Source organism: Scheffersomyces coipomensis, assembly GCF_036884675.1.
Source record: "Scheffersomyces coipomensis strain NRRL Y-17651 chromosome Unknown DFJ63scaffold_1, whole genome shotgun sequence".
Taxonomy (NCBI): Eukaryota; Fungi; Ascomycota; class Pichiomycetes; order Serinales; family Debaryomycetaceae; genus Scheffersomyces; species Scheffersomyces coipomensis.
This window is the reverse complement of record NW_027042892.1, coordinates 1,361,557-1,384,517: the sequence shown is the minus strand read 5'-3', so window position 1 is coordinate 1,384,517 and position 22,961 is coordinate 1,361,557. Positions and strand designations below refer to the sequence as shown.

At 32.9% G+C, this 22,961-nt stretch overlaps 8 protein-coding genes across 8 annotated transcripts; 6 read left to right on the top strand and 2 right to left on the bottom strand. All coding sequences in view use genetic code 12, as the record gives it.

The window, feature by feature from the left end:
• Positions 1–635: 635 nt before the first annotated feature.
• ATC1 (alpha,alpha-trehalase) lies at positions 636–4,172 on the top strand. Its single transcript, XM_064904316.1, has one exon. The coding sequence runs from the start codon at positions 853–855 to the stop codon at positions 4,078–4,080; it is 3,228 nt and encodes a 1,075-aa protein (XP_064764800.1). The 5' UTR covers positions 636–852; the 3' UTR covers positions 4,081–4,172.
• Positions 3,993–8,182, bottom strand: PGA63 (Pga63p). The gene has a single exon (XM_064904348.1). It carries the CDS (start codon positions 7,963–7,965, stop codon positions 4,264–4,266), a length of 3,702 nt encoding a protein of 1,233 aa, XP_064764799.1. The 5' UTR covers positions 7,966–8,182; the 3' UTR covers positions 3,993–4,263.
• Positions 8,183–8,398: 216 nt separating this feature from the next.
• Positions 8,399–9,766, top strand: DFJ63DRAFT_310611 (uncharacterized protein; the record flags this gene model as incomplete). The annotated part of the gene is made up of 1 exon (XM_064905627.1): positions 8,399–9,766. One exon carries the CDS (start codon positions 8,399–8,401, stop codon positions 9,764–9,766), a length of 1,368 nt encoding a protein of 455 aa, XP_064764798.1.
• Positions 9,767–9,962: 196 nt separating this feature from the next.
• DFJ63DRAFT_282025 (CCR4-NOT core subunit) lies at positions 9,963–12,662 on the top strand (the record flags this gene model as incomplete). The annotated part of the gene is made up of 1 exon (XM_064904621.1): positions 9,963–12,662. One exon carries the CDS (start codon positions 9,963–9,965, stop codon positions 12,660–12,662), a length of 2,700 nt encoding a protein of 899 aa, XP_064764797.1.
• A 146-nt stretch (positions 12,663–12,808) lies between these two features.
• On the top strand, positions 12,809–13,976 carry MMD1 (isoleucine biosynthesis protein). Its single transcript, XM_064906725.1, has 3 exons — positions 12,809–13,004; positions 13,068–13,128; positions 13,208–13,976. Exons 1-3 carry the CDS (start codon positions 12,930–12,932, stop codon positions 13,534–13,536), a joined length of 465 nt encoding a protein of 154 aa, XP_064764796.1. The 5' UTR covers positions 12,809–12,929; the 3' UTR covers positions 13,537–13,976.
• On the top strand, positions 13,977–15,000 carry DFJ63DRAFT_316728 (60S ribosomal protein eL34). Its single transcript, XM_064906724.1, has 2 exons — positions 13,977–14,071; positions 14,571–15,000. The coding sequence occupies exons 1-2, from the start codon at positions 14,035–14,037 to the stop codon at positions 14,903–14,905; spliced, it is 372 nt and encodes a 123-aa protein (XP_064764795.1). The 5' UTR covers positions 13,977–14,034; the 3' UTR covers positions 14,906–15,000.
• Positions 15,001–15,144: 144 nt separating this feature from the next.
• SPO22 (Spo22p) lies at positions 15,145–17,899 on the top strand (the record flags this gene model as incomplete). Its single annotated transcript, XM_064905626.1, has 2 exons — positions 15,145–15,193; positions 15,252–17,899. 2 exons carry the CDS (start codon positions 15,145–15,147, stop codon positions 17,897–17,899), a joined length of 2,697 nt encoding a protein of 898 aa, XP_064764794.1.
• A 1,591-nt stretch (positions 17,900–19,490) lies between these two features.
• Positions 19,491–21,269, bottom strand: DFJ63DRAFT_332942 (uncharacterized protein; the record flags this gene model as incomplete). The annotated part of the gene is made up of 1 exon (XM_064907765.1): positions 19,491–21,269. The coding sequence occupies one exon, from the start codon at positions 21,267–21,269 to the stop codon at positions 19,491–19,493; it is 1,779 nt and encodes a 592-aa protein (XP_064764793.1).
• Positions 21,270–22,961: the final 1,692 nt, after the last annotated feature.

Genomic DNA, 22,961 nt, shown 5'->3' with positions numbered 1-22,961 from the left:
AAATTCATCCGTTCATTTCATTTCACTTCACTTTCCTTTCTTTCATTTCATCAATTGTATTTTCCCACTTTTTCATCAGGACGTTCATCGTATTGTTACGTTTTTACAATTCAAATACCCCATATATTTTATTCATAATTGTATAATAGCAATCGCTGTGAAAATAGCATGTAATAATATTATTTAAGTTTAGCAACTCTGTAGAAGTCACACACCCTCCCTCCCTCTCTCCCTCTCTCTCTCTTCTTGCATTTCTCACATTTAGGTAACAATAACTACCATATGTTGGGGGCACTCTACTACCCCAATAGTTCCACCACAAACCCCAGATTAAACTTTCCAACAAAATTTGTGGGCATGGCATTTTTAATGGAGTATAGTTTCCATATAAATGCGCTTTTCTTATTTGTACCTGCATACAGCCAACAAAGCAATTTCTCCGCTTGTTAAAAATTGAATCATACGTCAGCGGTTCCAAATTGAATTTGAATTTGAAATTTCCTCTAACCTTTTAACCTGATCTTTGTTGCCCTTGCTCTTTCTAATAACGTTGTTTCATTTGCTTAGAGTATAGGAATTATCCGGTAATTACATTCCTTGACATTTAAATTTTGTGTTCTTAACTTATTATTGTGTTATTTTGTTTTTATTCCGACCCCCCAAAGTTTCTCCAGCTTTAGAACAAGTTATAGATACTATTAACGTACACTAAGTTCCATTGTTCTTTCCGAAAACCCTCCCCATCCCATCCCATCCCAACCTATCCTAACCCAATCCATTCCGTAATGTTCACCAGGGAGGTATCACAAAATTTTCATTCCATATAATTAGCCTCATTTTCGTGATATAAATATGATACTAAATTCCTTCAATTATGATATCCTCTATAAGACTTATTTAAGGTCAGTTATTGAAAAGCTTTCTACTAGAAAGTATTTAGTTAATATCATGTTAGTCAATATCTTTGTATTATTCTTGATTCATTTATATCTCACTAATTCTGCTAGAGGATATCCTCTTTCAGTCGAACATACCAAGTATGTTGGTAAAGAAGTTAATTTGAATGCTATTCAAAGCAATCAAGCTCAATTAATGGATTTTGTTAATAGTGCAAGCAATAAAGCTATATTCAGTCAGTTGAAATATTCCCAAAATGCCTATTATGATTTAGGTAATAATGTGGTTGGAAATGCTGAATTCCCCATTTTTAATCAATATCAACGTCAACCTTATGTTGCTAATGGTTACATTGGTAGTAGAATTCCTAATATTGGTCAAGGTTTTACCTATGATCAATCATCAGATTCAGATTCCGAAAGTTTATTAAATGGTTGGCCATTATTCAATAAGAGATATGCTGGTGCTTTTATTGCAGGTTTCTTTGATATTCAAAAGAATGTCACGGAAACGAATTATCCGGAATTATATGCTAATGGTTATGAAAGTGTGATTGCAGCTGTTCCACAATGGACTGCTTTATCTATATCTATTATGAAAGACGGACAACTTTATACACTTGATCCAAGTTTGGACTTGTCAGGACAAGTTACCAACTATCAACAAAACTTATCATTAAGTAATGGTATAGTCTCCACAGAATTTACATGGTTAGATTCAATTCAAGTTAAATACGATGTATTGGCTCATAGAGAGGAGGTCAGATTAGGTTTAATCAACTTGGAAATTTCCAATTTAAATAATGAAACAATTCAAATAAATGTTGAAGATAAACTTGACTTTTTATCTGCTCAAAGATCTCAATTAACAGGTGTCAATTCTGATAATCAAGGTATCTATATTACCTTCCAACCAAATGAACTTGAATATATTAATGGAGCTATATATTCCACATTAATTTCATCATCTAATGTTGTAAAAACTGTTAATGATACATCAGTTTCACAATCAACTCAATTTTCCTTAGATGGTTATCAATCTATTAGTGTTGCTAAGATTGTGGGAGTAGCTAGTTCAGATTATGATCCTCTGACTGCTACTTCTCAAAGTGATGTTTTAAAAATGGCAAAGAAAGTTGCCTTATCTAATAATAATGCTAATGATATCATTTCATCTCATAAAGTTGCTTGGGCTCAAACTTTAGAAGCAACTCCTGCTGTTACATTCCCTGATGATATGTTGCTCACGTTAACTACAAGAGCTTCAGTTTTCCATTTAACTGCAAATACAAGACCAAATGCCCAAGGTGTCAGTGCTGCGTTAGGTGTTGGTGGTTTAAGTTCTGATAGTTATGCTGGTATGGTTTTCTGGGATGCAGATATTTGGATGATGAATGGTTTATTACCATACATTCCATCTCATGCTAAGAGTATAGTAAATTATAGAGTGTATACTCATGAACAAGCTGTGAAAAACGTTCCTGAAGGATATGATGGTGCAGTTTATCCTTGGACCAGTGGTAGATTTGGAAATTGTACTTCAACAGGTCCTTGTTTCAATTACGAATATCATATTAATACAGCTGTTGCCTTGTCAGCTTGGGATATGTACCTTAGTGGTGCAGCTGATGATGATTTCTTACAAGATGTGGTCTATCCTTTGGTCACTGATGCAGCTTCATTCTTTTCAACTTATGTTACCCATTATAATGATACTTTAGGACAATATGTCACATACAATTTAACAGATCCAGATGAATACGCCAATCACGTTGATAATGGTGCTTATACTAATGCCGGTATTTCTTCTATCATGCGTAAAGCAATTGCAGTTTCAACTCATTTGAATAAACAATTCCCTTCAAATTATTCATCTATAGTTGGTAACATGTTTTTACCCAACTCTGGTGGTCCAGATAATATTACTTTGGAATATTCGGGAATGAATTCATCAGTCGGTATCAAGCAAGCTGACGTTATTATGATGACTTACCCATTAAATAATGAAGAAATTGATGATGCTCAAGCCTTAACCAATATGGAATTTTATTCACTTAAGCAAGTTAGTTATGGACCTGCCATGACATTCCCAATATTTTCAATTGTGTCATCTAAATTAGCTAAGAATGGCTGTGCAGCTCAATCTTATTTGCAAAAATCAGTTAGACCATTTTTAAGAGGACCATTTGCTCAATTTTCAGAACAGAATAATGATGACTTTACAACAAACGGTGGTACACATCCTGCATTCCCATTTTTAACAGCTCATGGTGGGTTCCTTCAAGCCATTCTACAAGGTATTGTTGGTTTAAGATATGATTATGAACTTGAAGATGGTAAAATATCAAGAGTACTTGAATTAGATCCAAGAGCCATGCCTTGTTTACCTAATGGTGTTATCTTTGAAGGAATAAAGTATAATAATCATTCATTATCATTTTCCATTACCCCGGATGAATTCACCGTAACTAATAATGGACCATTGAACCCATTTGCCAATGATAGTATCAAGATTAAGTTGGCATCCAGAAATGAGAAAGCTGGAACTTACTCGTTAGATACTGGTGATAAAATGTCATTCCCACTTTATGTACCTCAGACAGCTTTTCCAAATAGTATATCTGAATGTGGAGCTGCAAAATTTGTAAATATAACAGAGTCATCATTTGGAGATGCTCCATCACTGATGAATGATGGTGATAATACAACTCATTGGCAATCATTTTCAAATTCATCGACAGGAAAGGTTTTGATTGATTTGAAAGAATTTAAGACTATTTCCAGTGCCTTGATAAATTGGGGTGATAAACCTGCAAAGACAGTAACACTTTCTACTTACAATTCTTTGAACAATTACGGCAATGTGACTGATATTTTAAGTAATGTTGACTTTGGTAATGATCTTTACCAGAATTATCAATATGGAACTAACGAATACCATGTTGTAAGTCAACAAGATGTTTTCGATACAGTCTACTCGTCAGATGTTCAAGTTTCTGCTCCTTTTGATCCTCAAGAGTTCGCCACCATTGAAATCCCTAAACGGCAAAACACTACTACTATAGGTTTTGAAAACGAAATTTATTCCAGATTTGTTTTACTTGAATTTAACGGAATTCATGATGATGCGCCTGTTGGTGAAGATGAAGGAGGTGCTAAATTGTACGAAGTGGTTTTCTTTTAGAAATAGTCGTTTGGTTTCTTTTTACTTGTAATAATAGTTAAATAGTTTTGTACTTCAATATAGTATTACCATAAATAAGTATTACGAAATAGAAAAATTAAGAAAGCTTTATATAAATTTATTTACTTTTATAACTGAATTAATACAATTGTAATTTGATAATTTTATTAGTTTTAATTAGTATTAATACATTGCTTCGGACATAGTAATAAGTCTAGTGACACCTCTATGCCAATTACCAATTTCATCACTATGGTTGGTTGCAAGATGAATATTTAAAGTAGTAGCTGTTTCAAAATCTCTAGATTCTAAACTAGAACTGATCTTCTTTAATTGTTCAATTGCATCATCTGATAATAAATCATCATTATTCAAATGATCGAATAAGATATTAAGTCTCTTTTCCATATCTTGACCATGACCAGCATACTTCTCTGGAATAATAGGCTTGATAGCTGTGAGAACATTAGTCAACGAAGTATAAATAGCTAAAGACTTCTCAGGAATATGACTTCTATCACCTGGTGGGAATTCTGGCTTAGCTGGTTCAACATGTTCAACTGGTTCCGGGACAATTGCAGGTGGTTGGATGGCAATACCAGGTGGAGGTGGAACAGAATTGAAAGGTGGTTGGATTGGTGGTGCATGAGATCCAAATGGTTGTGGGGGTGCTAAACTTCCGACCTTAGCAGGTGGCGGTGGAGGTGGAACAATTCCACCACTAGAAATTCTTGGAGATTTTGCTTTGATATTAGGAGCATAAGGATTCTTTGGTGGTGCTGGTGGTGGAATCACTGCGGGAGCAAATGTACCTGCATTTCCTGCTGGAGGTTGAGCAAATGCAATTCTATTAGGAGAAGCTACTGGAGCTGGAGCGTATGGATTTCTCTTATTCGAAGCAGATGCTAATGGAGGTGGGACACCACCTACTGCCACAGTTGGTGGTGCAGACTCAGATGGTGGAGGTGCGTAACGATTGTTGACATGAACTGGAGCTGGACGTGGTGAAGAGTTAGCAGCATTTGACGATTTTGAACTATTACGAGTAAGACCTCCTTTTGGTGGTGGTGGAGCAATAGCGCTGGCACCTGAAACAGCTCTTTTAGCTGCAGGGGCCTCAACAGGTGAAAATCCTGTAGGTGAAGGAGTAGCTGTAGCTACTGGAGCAGCACGACGACCAGTCTTGGCCTTGAAAGTTTCCGGTAAATCATTCCACCCTTCAGTATCATTTTTATAAAGAGTTTTTGGTGGAGGTGGTGGTTGTATGGTTGGAACAATAGTCGCAGAACTTGCAAGTGGTGGAGCTGGTGGAGCTGGTGGACTATAAATATTAGCAGGTGCAGCGGTATTTTGTGGAGCATATGGGTTGGAAGATTTCATACCCCTAGCGTATGGATTACTTGGAATTGCATTGTTCACACTTGGGGCTGGAATTGGGGGTATCGAAGAAGCACCTAAGTATGGCTTAGGAACAGCACTATCATGACCATTGACATTGGCAGCACTATTCAATCTTGAATAAGGTTTTGGTCCAGGACTTCTGACTTTCTTTAAATTAGAAGTTATGCTTGCAGCAGCAGCAGCAGTACCAGTGGCTTTTGAAATTCTTTCCTTTTCTGTTCCAGAGAATTCTGTTGGCAAAATTTCCAAGAACTTTTCAGCTAAGTCAAATTGACCATAGCCAGAAGCTAAGTTAGAAAATTCTAAAATAGCCTTTGCAATCAATTCTGCTGATGGACCAGAAATTTCTCCACTTATTTTTGAAATAGATCTGTAAGCAGCAATCTTTTGAGCATAGTTGGTAAGAGATGCAAACCGAGCTTCAGATGGAGACGAGATATTCTTATTATCAGCTGATAAAATCTTGGTTTCATATTCTGGCAATTCTTTAAGCCAAATTGACGCAATCTTATCAACAGCATTACCAGCTAAGTAACATAATATAGCATTGTCTCTTTGTTCCTTTGATGTATTTTGTTCTAGTATACGATCACCCAATTCAGCGATCTTTGATTCATATTCATATGAATCACTTGTAAATGAGGCAATACTAGAAGCAATTTCTCTCCAGTTGGAAACATCAGCGTTGGACACAATATCTGTGACATTATTGGAAGTGACACTATAAAGAACTCTTGATACTTGATTCAGGCTGTTTGCTTTGAAGTAAGCATTCTTAACCTTTTGCTTCACACTATCGGAACCTTCTAAAGCCAATAACAATGCTTCAAGCAATTTGTCACCTTTTAAGCACTCATCTACTGCATCTTCAATTTTATTACCTAAAGCCAACTTAAGCAATTTCTTGTTATCTTCAGATTCATCGTCATTGAAAATCTTAAAGGAGCCTGTTGGAATGAAATTTTCTTCAGATTGAACAATAGACCCATTTCCTAATTTATCGAAGAATGAATCATCTGCAGCACCATCATCTTCTGCTGCTTCTTCAGCTTTGTCTACTTCAACAGGCTTTTCTTCTTCTTTTTCATTAACTTGTGCTTTGAAAAGGTTTTCCTTTCCAGTTTCCAATAACTTCTTCAATAATTCCCAATCAGATTTGTCAACTTCAGTAATAGAATCAGCACTACTCTTGGTATCTATTATATTTTTAAAATTATCAGTCTTTAATGCTTCTTCAAATTCGGTTGAATTTTCTTGACCTTTTGTAACAAATTTTTGGATCTTAATGATGCTCTTATTGTTCTCGTCTTTGTTGACGATAACTAATTTAGAACCAAATCCAAAGGAAACACTTGATGGTCTTTTTAACCAAATAGGAGCTTGTTGAATTGCAAAGACTGGTTGTTGAGTTTCAGTTGTAGACAATTGGTTCCAGAACACGTTGTCATCGTTGGATGAAACTTTGGTAGACACTGGTGGTGAAGTATCTTGAAGTGATTGAACAATAATCTTTCCATCAAAAGAGGCAGTTGCAAAGATATCTGGAGCTGATGGAGCAAATCTTGTTTGAAATGCCCAATTGGCAGTAGTTGGATATTCACCTAATTTTTGTCCGGTAATTGGATTCCATAATAAGGTAGTATTATCTTTACCACTTGAAATCAATAATGATGGATCTTGTTTACACCAATCCAATGATAAAACCCCTTTCTTATGACCTTCTAAAATCTGTTCTGGAGCATTTGAATTACGTAAATCCCAAGTTAAAATTAATGGAACTGCATCATTATCACTGGCGGTAATTAACTTAGTTGATTGGTTTGGGTGCCATGCAACATGTGAAAAATTAGCTCTACCAGAAGCACCAGTATAAGCTAAATGCAAAACTTCCTTTTTAGACTTTAAATCCCAGATTGAAGTGTAGCCGCTGTTACCAGTACTTGCAAGAATGTGGCTCACTGAGTTATTCCATGCGACTGAAGTGATTTCATCCATTGGAGTCATGGCTTGACCAGGAGCAAAGGGTTCACCAAAAGTCTTAGTATCCCAAATAAAGATTTGGCCATGAGATCCACCACTAACAAGAACATGATTTTGAATTGGATTAAATTGTAACGCTTTGACTGGACCAGTATGTTTATTTGATTTATGAACAGATGATTTTTCTAAATCTTTTGACTTAATTAAAGTTTCAACATCCCAAAATTCGATGGTACCATTTTCAAAAGCAGCAGCTAAAAGACCTTGACTTCTACCTTCAAATGGTTTTGACCAAGCTAAGGCATAGAATCTATTATCAACTGAGGCAGAGAATATTGGTTCATCCTTATTAGTAGCTGAAAAAATATTCCATATTTCCAAAGAAGAGGAGGAATTGAAATTTGCATCAACAGCACCAGCAACAGTACCAGTTGCGAGTAATGGTAAAGTATCCAGACTCCAAGCAAACGTTGAAGTACGGGAAATTTCACTAAGCTTTACCATGATTTAGATCGAACACTTGACAGCTTATTCCCTAATAACAAAACTTTGAGCTAAACAATCGCTTCTTATATCAATTAGACAGATTTTAATCCGATTTAACCAAGACAGTGATATTGAGCCTTCAAGTTTGATAACCTAGTTGTAATGAGCAATATAGCAATAAGGAATTAAAGGTGTTTGGAAATTAAATGTTGTTAGTTCGAATTTTCTGATTCGGCCAACGCAACAAAATTCTGAAAATTGGACATGGAAAAGTCACGTGTGACGTCATGTGACTATTTTTATGTGTGTATTGTATAGTATCGTATCATATCGTATCGATGGTAAAGATCTGATGATCTCTCTCCTATCCAAGGAAGAAGTGGAAATATGCTAACCTTGAATTCAATTTACTCATACTCAAGTCACATTCGTTTATATATTGTCCAATAGAATGCTGATTAGGGCCAATAAAAGAATTGTCAATTACAAAACTATTAAATTTATACTAAAGTATCTACATGAAGGTGTGCTTAAGCCTACTTCTAAGGCGTTTTTATTTGCATATATCTATGTTGTATTACCAAAGCTAATAGACCATTTAATAGTATCTATCAAAAAGAAAAGATGGAACGATATACTGCCTCGGTTTATGAAAGTGATCTTGAATGCATTCCATCCTAACAAGTTTCCTGTGTTTGCAGCAAGTTTGGTTGCAGGGATAAACATTCTTGAGCCAATTGTATATGCCATATTTAAGAAACATAGTTTATTCAAAATCCCAACTAGAAGTATATTCTTCGCAACTTTAATTTCTTCATTTATTTCTGCTGCTATCAGTTTCCCTCGTTTTCAAAATCATATATTAGGTTATGGTAGATATTATTCGTTGGATTTAACTTTATTAGTTGTAACTCGTGCCCTTGATACTGCTTTATCGTCATCCTTGTCCGTCATAATGCCTCATTATATATCCAGATTCGGAGATGTTGCCTTGTTTATTGCTTCTTGTACTCCAATTATGTTTGCCTGGTTTTATACTCCGGAGAAACTTCCACCTGCTTATAGAAATTGGATAACTTCAGCCGCTAATATGGATGACGAATTAATTGAGGCACTAAGAAGACTCAGAGATGGAAGCTTGGTTTACGGTGAACATGGGCCATATGAGACGATATTACTTCCAATATGTGAAAGACACAATCAAGATCCTAGTAGAGCCAGTTTGATTGTTCATCAACCAGTGGAATGTGAGTTGGTCCATGAATTCAAGACCAAAAATTGTGAAATCCATGCACTTTGGAGATTTGTCAGAGGCTTTTCTTTTGCAATTAAGTTATATGGACCTTTGAATGTTTTAGTTTTGTTATTTCCAGCAAAGGGGTCAAAGTTCTCGGCTCGGGTTATCAGAGCTATGAAAGCATCTGTTAGATCGTCAGTCTTTTTGGGGGCATATATTTCATTATATTGGTATGCTGTTTGTTTATCCCGTTCTAGATTGTTACCATATTTGTTCCCAAAGAAACCAAGAACTGATTTTGATATCACAATTGGTCCTTCAGCTGGTGCATTCTTATGTGGTTTTTCTTCACTTATAGAGACGGCTCAACGTCGTAAAGAATTGGCCTTATTTGTTGCCCCCAGAGCTTTAGGAACATTTGTTCCAACCGAAGCATCTAAAATCAATTTAAAAATTGAATCGCTTGTATTTTCTGTTAGTTTGGCTGTATTGGTAGCGTACTCCAGAAGTGATCCTTCGAAAGTCAGAGGAATCTTCGGGAAAGGTCTTAAACAAGTATTTAATATCGGTAGCTATAACTAAGCATTTATAGATTATAGATTCTTTAATAATAATTCCTTAAATATACCTAATAATTAACGATAAATGTATCCACCTGCTTACCAATGTATAGGCTTCCAAGATTGTCAGCGCGAAATAATTTTTTGTTTACTAAAAAAATACATCAAGGCTAATGAAATATGTCAACTGCAATTATTCTTTACAGCACTGAGATGATATGTCGGATAACGATATAGAAGATGACGCAACTAGCGTTGCTGAGTTTGATTTTCCACTTCCATTAGAGAAAATAAGTCATAATCTTGTGGAAAGACATTCAAAGATTTGTGAAATATTGGAGATACCCGAAGACAACCTTGAATTGAACTTTATATTTAATACCGTTTCTTCCCTCTGTGATCCATTCACCCAACCAGAAGAGAATGAAAAATACATTTTAAGTGTTGATTTTGTATCTGATATTCTAATTGGATTGTCATATTCCCATTACATCAATGAACATCAATCAGAATTACCCGCTGAAATAGAGTCAATCAAGTTTGATTTATCTACTCAATTCTTTTCACTTTTAAGATATATACATAAAGCATTAAATGCACAAGATGAATTGGAACTACGATATATAAATAATCAGGAAGATTCTTACAAGGAAAATATAAAACTATGGACTCCAAAATCTGATTTCCAAGAAGATGATTTCAATCTCAAAATTGTCTATTCAATGGCATGTGTATTGGTGTTTTCAATATATAAACTATTTAAACCTAAAGAAGGTGAATATAACTTGGCCTTAAATCCATATTTGCATTATTTCCTTAAACTCTGGAAGTGTCATACAAACATTATATTACTTGGTCTTGAAATTGATAGACGATTGGAGGATAATACCCAAGAAGATGAAGAGCCAGAACAAACTCCAGAAATTGTAAAGCAAGCTTTGAAAGGATCAAGTAGTATACGATATGTCCTTGCATGGGTCGTTAATCAAAATCCTTCACTGTTGTATGATGATCAGAGTGATGTAATGTTACATAGTGATGACAGAGATATTACGGATGAGACTTTACTTAACTTTGTCCATCCTCTTGGTAGACGAAAGGTGAATGGAGGATCATTGCTGATAGATATGAGACTCGTAGTAGTTGCTCTACTTATTATCAATGTGGGAATTTCATTCGCAGCTGGACTGTTTCAAGATTCTGACAGATCTTCAAGAAGTGAAGATGAGGCCACCAGACGACTTAACCAATCAACTAGGATTTTAGAAATAGGGGATATCTTAATAGATTTGGAATATGACGATAGATTTGATGAAGATATTAGGTATATTTTCGAGAACGAATACCCTGAAGATGATGCTGATGAAGACTGGCAAGATGAAGATGATGAAGGTGAGTCTAATAAAAATAATAAAAATGAAACTGAAGCAGTTGTGGAAGCCGGAGCAGAAAAAGGTAAATCTTTATCTAAAGCTATCAGATCAGGTGATGATACAATACAATTTGACGAAAATGGTAGAGATTGGAGAGATCTTCCTAGAGGTGAAAATATCAAATTCGCTAATTGGTATATTGAAAAGTTACAGGAGTTTGATTCGTTAAAAGTTAAAGATGAATCAGATGATTTCTTTTCTACTGCTAATGAATTAATCGATACATTGGAATTCTTAACCTTTAACAGTATTGAGGGGGATAATGAAAGTGAAAAACGAATTGGACAAGTTGTGTTAAATACTATTGCCAAAGCTGTGAAAGATGAACAAGATTCTAAGAGTAATTCAATAACTCCTGATTTGATTTATCAATTTTGGTCATGTCCAGCTAAAGACGAAGCGGTTGTTATGACTCAAGCAAATAACAAATTAATTGTCCCCATATTACTGATAACAAATTTCGAATTACTTCTTCAAAATAATAGTAAGGTTGCCCGATGTATGATGGATGAGATGTTAATGTGTAAAGGCTATAGAAGAGTTTTGATTTGGTTTTTAACAAATAATATCAATCTATCATCTCTCTTGATAGACTACGTATTTGAACTTCTGTCGGGGCTTAGAGGTAATAAAGTTAGACAAATCCCTTATATGTTTACTAGACAGGGAAGTCTGTTAGTAATCACTGAGATAGAGAGACTGATGTTGCTTCATGAATTTTTGACCAATTGCAGTAGTTATTTATCAGCTACTGATGGGATTGAAATAGATAATGATTTTAAGGTTGTGTTAGCGGAATCTATTGCAAAGAAGTATCTTTCATTGTTATGTTTGATGCTCACTAGATTGATTGATTTAGGTATTATAAATTTAGAATTTGAAGATAGTATTGATGATTATTCAAATGAAATTCGAATTTTATTAATCAATTGGGTTGGTAAGCTTCCTGAAGCTAGAGATCTCTTTTTCAGGATCCAGAAGAATTCATCAAGAACCATTGAAAAGAAAAAGAATGAATCGATTCATAGTATGGAAGAGGTTACTGCACTTTTCAAAAAGTATGAAAATTTATCAACTATTGAAATTACAGAAGATTTGGTCAATAATAGAGTTCATAAAGAAACAATAGAATTCTTTACCAATAAGATATATAGCCTGCTTAAAACTACAGTATCAGGAACTATAAGTTCTGAGTCAGGTAAGTTGATTTCGGAAGTGACTTCCGATTTCAAGTTTTTCTTTCAACATTTCAATTCAATTTGCAAAGTGGAATACATTGCTGATAGATTATTTAAAGATTTTGAGAGTGTGGTTACTAGTGGAATATTTGGTACCGTTGAAGAAGTTAAAGATACTGCAACTGACGTTGAATCAGAGTTCAGTACAAACTTTTTGAATGGAAGTGGTCATTTTGAAGAGTCAAAATCAAACGACAAGTCAAGCAAGAAAAAGGGGAAAAAGAAAAAGAAGTCTAAAAAGAAGTAATGGGTAGTAATGACTATATAAGCATTGTAATATTATGTATTGTGTATAATAACATTTTTAATAGAATGGTTTTTAAAAGCATATATCTCAAATCAGGAGTCAAATTAAAAGTGTGGGAAACCTTTGCGGCAAAAACTGGAAAAGTCAAAAAATTCCGCTGTGCGCTCTGACTGACTCAAAACTGGAGTCAAATATCTTGACAACGAGTTTATCTAAAGAAAACCCCCTTTCTAAATAAACATTAAAACTATCAGGTTATTACAAGTAATGTTCAGTAGACAATTACGTTCCAACTTAGTCAAATCAATTAAGATGTCAAGATCCAGTTCAACCATTACTCCAGTATGTGTATATGACTAGTATCAATTGATCTATGGTGGAATATATTACTAATATAGTTTCTAGGTTCAAACTGCAAATGCTCCACCACCAGCTGCTTCATATTCACAAGCAATTAAAGTCAATGGTAAGTATTGAATGATATCTACGTTTAAACATTTGTTGCAATTGAATGTATATACTAACTTATGGGTCAATTATTTTAGGTTTCATTTATGTATCTGGTCAAATTCCATATACTCCACAAAACAAACCATTACCAGGTAATCCAACTATTCAAGAACAAGCTGAACAAGTGATTCAAAATGTTTCTAATATTTTAGATGCTTCCAATTCTTCCTTAAAACATGTTGTTAAAGCCAATATCTTTTTAACTGATATGAAGAATCAATTTGCTGAATTCAATTCAGTTTATGGTAAATATTTCAATGAACATAAACCAGCTAGATCCTGTGTTGCTGTTAAAGAATTGCCATTAGGTGTTGCTTTAGAAATGGAAGTTGTTGCCATTGAAAAGGGTGAAACCAAATTATAAGTTAGACAATGACTCTTCTAAAGCTGATATGATAGATAGATAGAGGTAATTTATACTTTGATCTACTGGAATAACACTTCCAGGTGAATTCGATTCCAGTTTATAATTCGTTTGTTATCATCATCTATTCTCTCATAAATATATACATACACATTCTTAACCACATTAAGTCATATCATTGTAGATATATGTTATCCAACTGTTTATATAGTGTAACAGATTCAGATTCAGATTCAATCACGTGTATCACCGATTCAAAGTCATTAGGGCTTCGACCCTCGTGCACTATTCATTCACGTGATTAATATACAGTCCCTTCACGCATTAAATAAAAATTTTCTCACAGTTAACAGAAACAGTGAGAGTTCCCATACAAACTGGTTTAGTTACAGTGCGAGATAGTCTGAAGGAAAAATTTGAAAATTAAACACCATTAAAATTTCCATTATCAATTCTCTTCTTTTAGATTTTAAACCATTGCATTAATCATCTTCAAAAATGGCTCAAAGAATTACCTACAGAAGAAGAAATCCATGTATGTTTAAATATCAAATATGAATTCGGTACAAGAAATGAACTTGAAATGAGAAAGGAGTCGTTATAATCCATGTAATAATCCGTCAATGAAATCACATTGAAATTTAAATGAAATTAGTAATAAGTCCATCAATGAATGAAAAGACAGTAAATGTACATCATAGTCCACTAGATATTAAGAATCAATCAATAATAGAGATTAAAATCATTCCAAACTGATCTACCACATTAGATATAAACAAATATTCAAATTGTAAAGACTATCAACCATAACCAACTACATTGTAAAACTTTTCAATCCTTCATATTATTCCAAACCAGAGTACTATATCCTTCCAAGACTTTTAATCAATCTATCAACTATATTCATCTCCTTTAAATGTCAAAATGTTATATTCATCAATCATCGTACCCTCTAACATTCAAGTTCATCTAAAATAATTGTACTGATTTAAAAAATATGACTAAACAATTATACTAACAAAATTTTATTATAGACAACACCAGATCTAACAAGATCAAGGTCGTTAAGACCCCAGGTGGTAAATTAGTTGCTCAACATGTCAAGAAGATTGCTTCAAGGGTTAAATGTGGTGACTGTGGTTCCGCTTTAGCTGGTATTGCTACTTTAAGACCAAGACAATATGCTAACATTTCTAAAACTCACAAAACTGTCCAAAGAGCTTACGGTGGTTCAAGATGTGCTAACTGTGTCAAAGAAAGAATTGTCAGAGCCTTTTTAATTGAAGAACAAAAGATCGTTAAGAGAGTCTTAAAAGAACAAGAAGATAAAGAAAAGAAAGCTTCAACCAAGAAAACTTCTAAGAAATAAATTATTTAACAGAATTTTGTAATTTAGTCTTTATGGTAACTCATTTGTAAATTTCTTTTTAAAAACCAACCCTTTTAATAAAAATACATCCACGATATATAACTTTGTTAACTTGTAGTAGTATGTACAGCTTTGTAAGTTATTGCTGGTGTCACTACCAAAGAAAAATTGAGATCAAAATATTTTGAACTGGCTGACACAATTTTTTTTTAGTTGCAAATAACTTGATTAATCAGACAATGTCAGAACTTGAATCAAATATCTCTACTTCGATAGATGAATTCATCAGTAAGTTGTACCTAGAGTAAAAAGAATGTATCAAGAATTGATTCTAACCAATTTGTAGGAATTTCTAATGAGATTGCAAAGTCTATTGAGTCATCAAAAGATCTTTCAGAAAATCAAATACTTCCAATTCAATCAAAATTAGATGTGGTTTTATCTCTATCTGAATCATTATTGAAGTCGTCTAACTCAATCAATCAATATTTACCTCTTTCAAATGAAGTACGGGATATAGTAGAGGCAACAGCTTCAAATTTATGGAATATAAGTAGTATCACCTCTCGTGTAATTGACAGCCAAAAGATTCAATTATTTCTTTGTCAAGTTAAATTATTTGCTTTGGTTCTATTACAAATCTATGATCGATCTAACTTTGATCATTCTAAGTTATTTAGATCTACTAATTGTGCCATCAAACTCTTTTCATCTTGTATAGATTTTCAATTTAATGATGTGGCTAAAAAAGTTCAGACTTATGGTGAAGCTTCAATCGCAAGATTGATTGAATTAGATAAAGATGATAAACTTGGGAAAGAAGATAAAAGTAAGATATATGAAAATACTCTGAAAATGTTAATACTAAGTATGAATCATTCCTTAATTATAAAGGATTATGTGATGACAAAACTTTATGAAACAAAATTAGACAAGATAAATTTAGCAAAACATGCAAAAGTTGAATTCTTATCTGATTGCAGTCGTTATTTATTTAATGGCTCTTTGGAATTATATGAACATGAAAATTTTGAGAAAGCTCTGGAAATTGTTTCTTATTCTATAAAGTATTTACAAGTCAATGATTTGAATTACAAAGCAGTTATCAACGACTATGATGAACGATTATTTCAGAGTTATCTTTTGTATATTAAATGCTTACAGAAAGTACCTAACAGTTCCAATAAGGTTCAGGAGATCCTAAAGTATCTAATGGAAAACTTCAGCAATAGAGTTGAAGTTTATATTTTGAAATTAGAAGAATATCAGGATTTTGAAGAGTCGGAAATTAAGGATCTTGTTATGACACTAGTGGTGAAGGTTCCATTAGAAAATAATCTTGAAAAGATTCTTGGTCTATTAAGAAATATTTGTCAGAAAAGCATTTACGCAGTTAATAAGTGTATGGATTATATGCTTACGAAACTCGATCCCATTAAATCACACGACCAATTAGAGCTAATAGTATCAACGAAAGTATACTTCAATACCAATATAATTAATCTGGCAAAGACCATCGTTGAGTTAAATTCATTTTTAAAATTGGCTGAGAGAACTTTCACCAAACTGATCTCTCAATCCTCTAGGTCAAGTATAGTCACATTAATTTGGAATCAAGGTACAAAATCTCTTAAAGCTCAGAAATACTCTGTTGTCATTGAATGGTATAATCTTTGTCTTTCTCGTATATTGGTTGATGAAAGGGATGAAGGAGATGAAAATGGTAAAATTATAAGATCTCTTCAAAATAGTCATTTCTTACTTAATAATTATCAAAGTGCCATAGATTGTGTGGAACAAATGAATGAAAAGCATAAAAGCAGTATCTTAACACAATATAATCTCTTTCGGTGTTATATTAAACTAAATAATGTTGATCTTGCTATAGAAACTATAGAAAGAATGTCTTCAAGAGAGGATCCACTTAGTGTTGTAACATTAGCGGTATGTGTAATTGAATCCAAAGGTATTTTACCAACATCAATGTCATTGAATCTAATGTTCAAGTTATTGTCGTTGGTAATGAATGATGATAATTACAAGAATGAAAGTTCAACTGGTTCTGATTATGTCGTTATCCCAATCGCCATTCGTTGTACCATTGTGATGGTTTTAAAAGGGTGTGAAAATGAATCAGATACATCGATCATTTCCAAACATTTCGCGTCTTTGTTAGAAATCTTCACTAAAAGTTTACTGGTTGCGAAAAAAAATTCGAGTAATAAAGTCAAAAAATCACAGAAGTTCACAGTAGATGATTTAGAATGGCTTAGTAGTAAAGCTTACAATATTGCTTGTACCGCTGTAAAGCATAATCAATCTTCAACATGTTTATCATTTGCTCAATTTGCCAAAAGTTTTATAACTCTAATTCCTCATGATATAGGTGCTCAAAAGTTGATAGAATTACAAATTTGGGATATCAAATCTAATATCCTAATCATGTTAGCAACTATATTGAAAGGATCGGAAACTTCTTGGAATGAAATCAGAGAAGCAGCCACTAAAGATTTCGAATCTATTAACAGATTGTTAACATCTAATGAGATTGGCGAGAATCAACTTGAAGACTGCAAAAGCTGTCGAATCCAATTAATATTATTTCGATTTCAAGCAGAGTTGGAGCTGGGATTGTCAGATAATCTTCATGGTATATTAGAACAAGTTCCCACTGAAGATAAAGTATTAGACTTTACCATCTATAGTACGATAGTTGCCCTTGTATTGAAATCCAATAGAAACCAGGTGAAATATAAATTGTTAAGTGAAATCATTATTAAAAGTCTAGAATTGGGATCTAACTTCAGCCTTATTCTGATTTGGATTCGGAAATTGTTTGAAGATCATTCATTGACAGGGGAAAATCATGAACTAGTCATCTCTCATTTGATATCGATTTTGAAATGTTTAGATCAAGAAGAGACATTTCCTCCTTTTGAGATTGACTGGTTAGCTTCAACATGTTGGAATCTGGGAGTAACTAACATAATGTAAGTAAATTTATGATTAAAAATATCCATTTAAACCATTACTAACTGAAATTATAGTGATGAAAACAATCATCAGGATGTTATTAGGCTATGCAGTTATGCGATTATCTTAAGTAAATTTGTTAACGAGAGATTACAACAACAAGTAAGTAAATTCTATTCTAATAATTATCTATCATAATATACTAACTTAATTTAGTTTAATAATATTTGGTTGCAGCTTGTTACGGATCAAAATCTTGATGAGGCATTGTTGATGAATTATGTTCGCAAATATGACTAAAAGGCTATAAACGGAATCGAGAACCCGCACCCAAAATTAGCTTTTACTATCAAAAACACCCCTTAGAACTAATTTTAGCATAAAATCATATATAAATACTAAATTTAGAGAAATGGCGTTATTGTTAGTCACAGAATGGCTCTTATTTCAGGTCAATTTATGCTATTATATTGATGCTTCAGAAATGAGATCACTGTAAACTGAAAGTTCAAACAGTAATATGTCGTCACGATGAGATCAATCATGTTTCAAAATTTCTTTTTCAACGGTTAGTAAATGCAATAAGATATACGACATATACCAAATATTAACTTGAGGCCAAATTGGCTCTTTAATTAGAACAGACTCATAATGGTCATCAGAGTAATAATAAACTTCGAAAATAATAAACATGGAACTTGGCCATATATATAGAATAAAATCAAATCAAACAAAAAAAAAAGAAATTCCTATTCGAATTGCCTAAAATAGTCGCAAAAAAGATACACAGATCCAGAGATAAGGAATTTTGTGCCATGGCAAAACAAGAGGTCATACAGATGATCATTATAAATAAACTTGATTCTACTTTCAGTTGTAGTTTTTCCTTCGATGTGTTATTGTTATTGTTTCATTTACATTTCTTTAATTTAAACATTAAACCCTTCAAATCAACTTTTATATACTTCAATTAGTGGTCTTCTGACTCATTTGAGATAATAGAAATCAAACTTAGAATCATAAACAAATCATAAATCATAATGGAATCTTCTAGACTAACATATCATTTAAGTAACACTTATATACCACCAACTAAGGAATCCTCCAAGATGGGAGTACCTGATTATCATCCATGTTTAATAGTTCAAGATAAACAAACCGATACTAATAAATTAAAGCCTTGTGGTTGTGCTGATGCTTATTGTGTAAAGAATGCTCCTGATTGGATTCCAAGAGCGAAACGTTAGGTATGACTTAATGATTACCTTGATGGTAATAGCATGTTAGACAGGATGACAGAGGGCTTTACAAGACGAACGGATAGACGTGGATAGTAAAGGGGGTTGTTACTGTTTTTTGGTTTTTTTTATAGTTATTGGTGAATGTTGATGCAACATAATAGAGATGAGGGAGATTATTTACGAGGATGTAGATATAACTGTTTCAAATATAATTTAATTTAATTTAATTCTACAAAAATAAAATTTATTGTTTAAATACGTATACATATAATAATTTTAATATAAAACGGTATAAATCTTATAAATTATCATTAAAGTAAAAGGGTATAAAATACAGAGAAGAAAAGTGTATAAACTTCTAATGTTTACAATTATTCGAAAATAAAACTATCTCTATCACCTAAATCTTGTTGTTCTCTATGCGAAGGATTCATATCATTGGCAAAGGAATAATTATCACTAAGTACACTTTGTTGATATAACTGGCTGTTATTCTGGACTTTGTAGTTACCATGGTCATCCGTTTCATCAGTAACATATTTAAATGATCTAAAACCTTCTTGGTGATTGTTGTTAGTGTGAGCATTATAATAATTATGACTTGGGGAGTTTGATTGTGCTGATGAGACATAACTTTGTCTATTAATGTCATCAAATGGATTTGCACGAGGTGCTGTTCGATGTTCCAAAACTGGACCTCGTTGTTCTAAAGTATCTCTATACTCATCATGGTCATCAGCTTCTTTTAAATCATTGGCGGAGCCTATACTATAAGATCTAAAAGGATTTTGAATTTTGAATTGTCGATGATTAGAATTGTAATCATGTTTTTCATCCATTAATGGAGAACTATGAACTGAATATTGAGCTGGTTCGACATCTTCTTCTTTCTTAATGTAGGCGAAAGTTAAAATAGAATCTTTACCGAACATTGCTGAAGGATGGAAAACCAGTAATATAATACTTGTTAAAAGGATCATTAAAGCATCCAATGTCATCACATATTGTTCATGAGTAATAAGATAACCTTTCCAACCTTGGGATAACTCAACCACTCTATAGACACAACGAATGTATACGAATATGACTGAGATTAAAATCACAAATGGAATTAATCCAAAGAAATTCCGTTGTCTTATTTCTCGATGTTTTGGATTATAATAAGGATCTAATGCTTCTCTTATTTTGCTACCACCAGTGGTATTAAATAAACATTTCAAGTAATTTCCAACAGAGTACCTTATATTTGGATTTCCTGTTTTGAAAAGACTTCTGTGGATGAAATCAAATAAGAAAATTAAAAATAATGACATGGATAATACTTGGAATCCAATCCCACCAACCATGATATGAGTTCCAAAAGCTGTATTTCTAAAATCATTCAATGCAATACCAGCTACACAACCCCCAGCAGCTTGAATTATTAGACTTGCCAAATCACAAACTATAAATACATATGAAAACCACATTGGTTTTAAAATTGAATACTGTCGACCATGTAAAACAATCAATTGAGCTAATAAAAGGTAAATACCTGCCATTAGAAATGCTGGAGCTAAAGTTAAACAAATTATTTGACATAAGAATTTATCATAATTAACATAATCACCAACCGCTAAGAATCTAGCAAAATATCCAGCAAATTCTAACCCAGTACCACAAATAAAACAAAATCCAAAATAAAAATGTTTTGACCAAATACATAAACTGGCTTGCCAAATAAGTATAATAGCAAATATAACAGCCATCAATAAATTAGCAACTTTACTTAAATCACTTGAATATAAATTAGCTTCACGATCCAATGATATTAAATTTAAAGTGGCATTAAAGATTGCTTCTGTAATTTCAGGAAAATCTTGAGTTGCAGTTCCAGTTGCAATCATATTTTCATTATTGATAATGGTTAAAGAAGCTTGGGCCCCTCTATATAACCGATAAAGTGAATAAAGGGATAATCTATCAGTTTCAGTCACCACTGCATATTGAATTGATGTTATACTGGCAGATAAGGCAGGAGCATGAGTTGGAGCTATATAACTTAAAGTCTTTGTGGCAGGAATACTGGTGGCAGACCAAGAACTCAAGTAGGTATGATATTCTGAAGGTATAAGGGGTAAGAACTTTGAAAAGTTTACCTGATCAGACATGATTGATATGAAGTTGAATGACTAGATATAACTAAATGCAATAATGACTATATAATGAAAGTTTGATCAGGAAATGATAAACTTTGAATGACTAATGGATGAATGATGAAGATAACGTTGAATATGATGGTAACAAGTAAAAAGCAAATAAATAATAATAGTCAGAATAAATAGAGAGGTATATATATGAATAAGTGAATGAATGAAATGAATGATTCCAAGAAAAAGTTTAACAGTGCAACCTTAACCGTTCGTATATATAGAAATCAAAAGTAGAAATTATAAGAAGTTAAATATAAAAATAATTGAATTAAACCCGAATTCTACTACTATAAATGACTGAGATGAATGGCTTCAAGAAAAAAATTTGAAATGGTTTGTTTAAAATCTTAATTGTCATTATGGATTATATCATGTTAAAAATAGTATCAAAATTTAATAATCTTTCCCAATTAGGAAAGGCTTTTATGAAACGCAAAAAAAGGCAGAGGTAAAATTTATTTTTCAACCCCCTTCATTATTGAAGTTAGTACAATAAGATTGACTAAATAGATATGGCTCATTAACGTATGGGTCTTTTAAAACTTTAATATGGTTTGAGGCAACTTACAGACATAACTATCAAAAAAGCTTGTCTCGTTAATAAGCAGTTATTCATTTGAGTTGATGATCCCCGTGGACAACTTTTGTATGAATTAGTTGCTCTCTTTCTCTTATGTTCATTGTGGGATCTTTATAATTTCCTTGAATTGACTTACTATATTCATAGCCATTGTCCCCTTATTCTTTCCCTTTCCCCCTGATGAATCAAAAATTATCACAGCCAACCGCAAAACAGTATAAAAATAGGTAAGAAGAGTGAGTGAGACCATGAAGAAAGAAAATAAAAAAAAAAATTCCCCTCTGTTGCGACCCCACAATCTCTTCTATCCCAAATAGGAAATTAAATGGAGATGATCAATTTACTAAATTTTGCCTGGCATTTTCCTAATTAGGCCTGATTCAAGGGTTGGAGTACATCAACTGTATAACTCAATTACTTACTATTAATAGATAATTACTACATTAATTAATGAGTAAAGCTTATACTCCTGAGTTATTTTCGTTCTATCAAGTGGCTTCGAGGAGTAGAATTCCCTCAAAGCCTTACTGTATCGTCTAATCATTACAACATTTCAATTCTATTTTTTAACTTAAGCCATTGGATTGCTATTTATCTACTTTTGGTATATCCTCAGAGGACTTAATAATCAAGCCTTTTGGTTCTGCCCCACCATTCCATTATAAATCATATGAGAATTGGTACTTTTTTCGTTTTCGTTGTTTATTTTGGTTGCAATTATATGTCCATTTACCCAAATAGGATATGCATTCAAAATTGTGCTGTTGATTGCAATGCAATCCACCTCCTGTATCTCAAATACGAATTTAAATATATCGCTTAACTAATGGTTTGTAAGGGAAAGAATCTTTATGAATTAAAAAGGTAATAATAAAAACATATATACATAAATATATAAGGAGGGGGGGGAAAAAGAAATTTTAGATTATAGTAGTAGGTAGTTATATAATCATTAATGTGTTTATTTTATAGAACAACGGTTTTGGAACTGAATTGAACTGAATTGTCGGTAAAAATGAAAATGAAAATAAAGAAAAGAAACGTGAACTGATTTGGTCTGTAACGTAAGA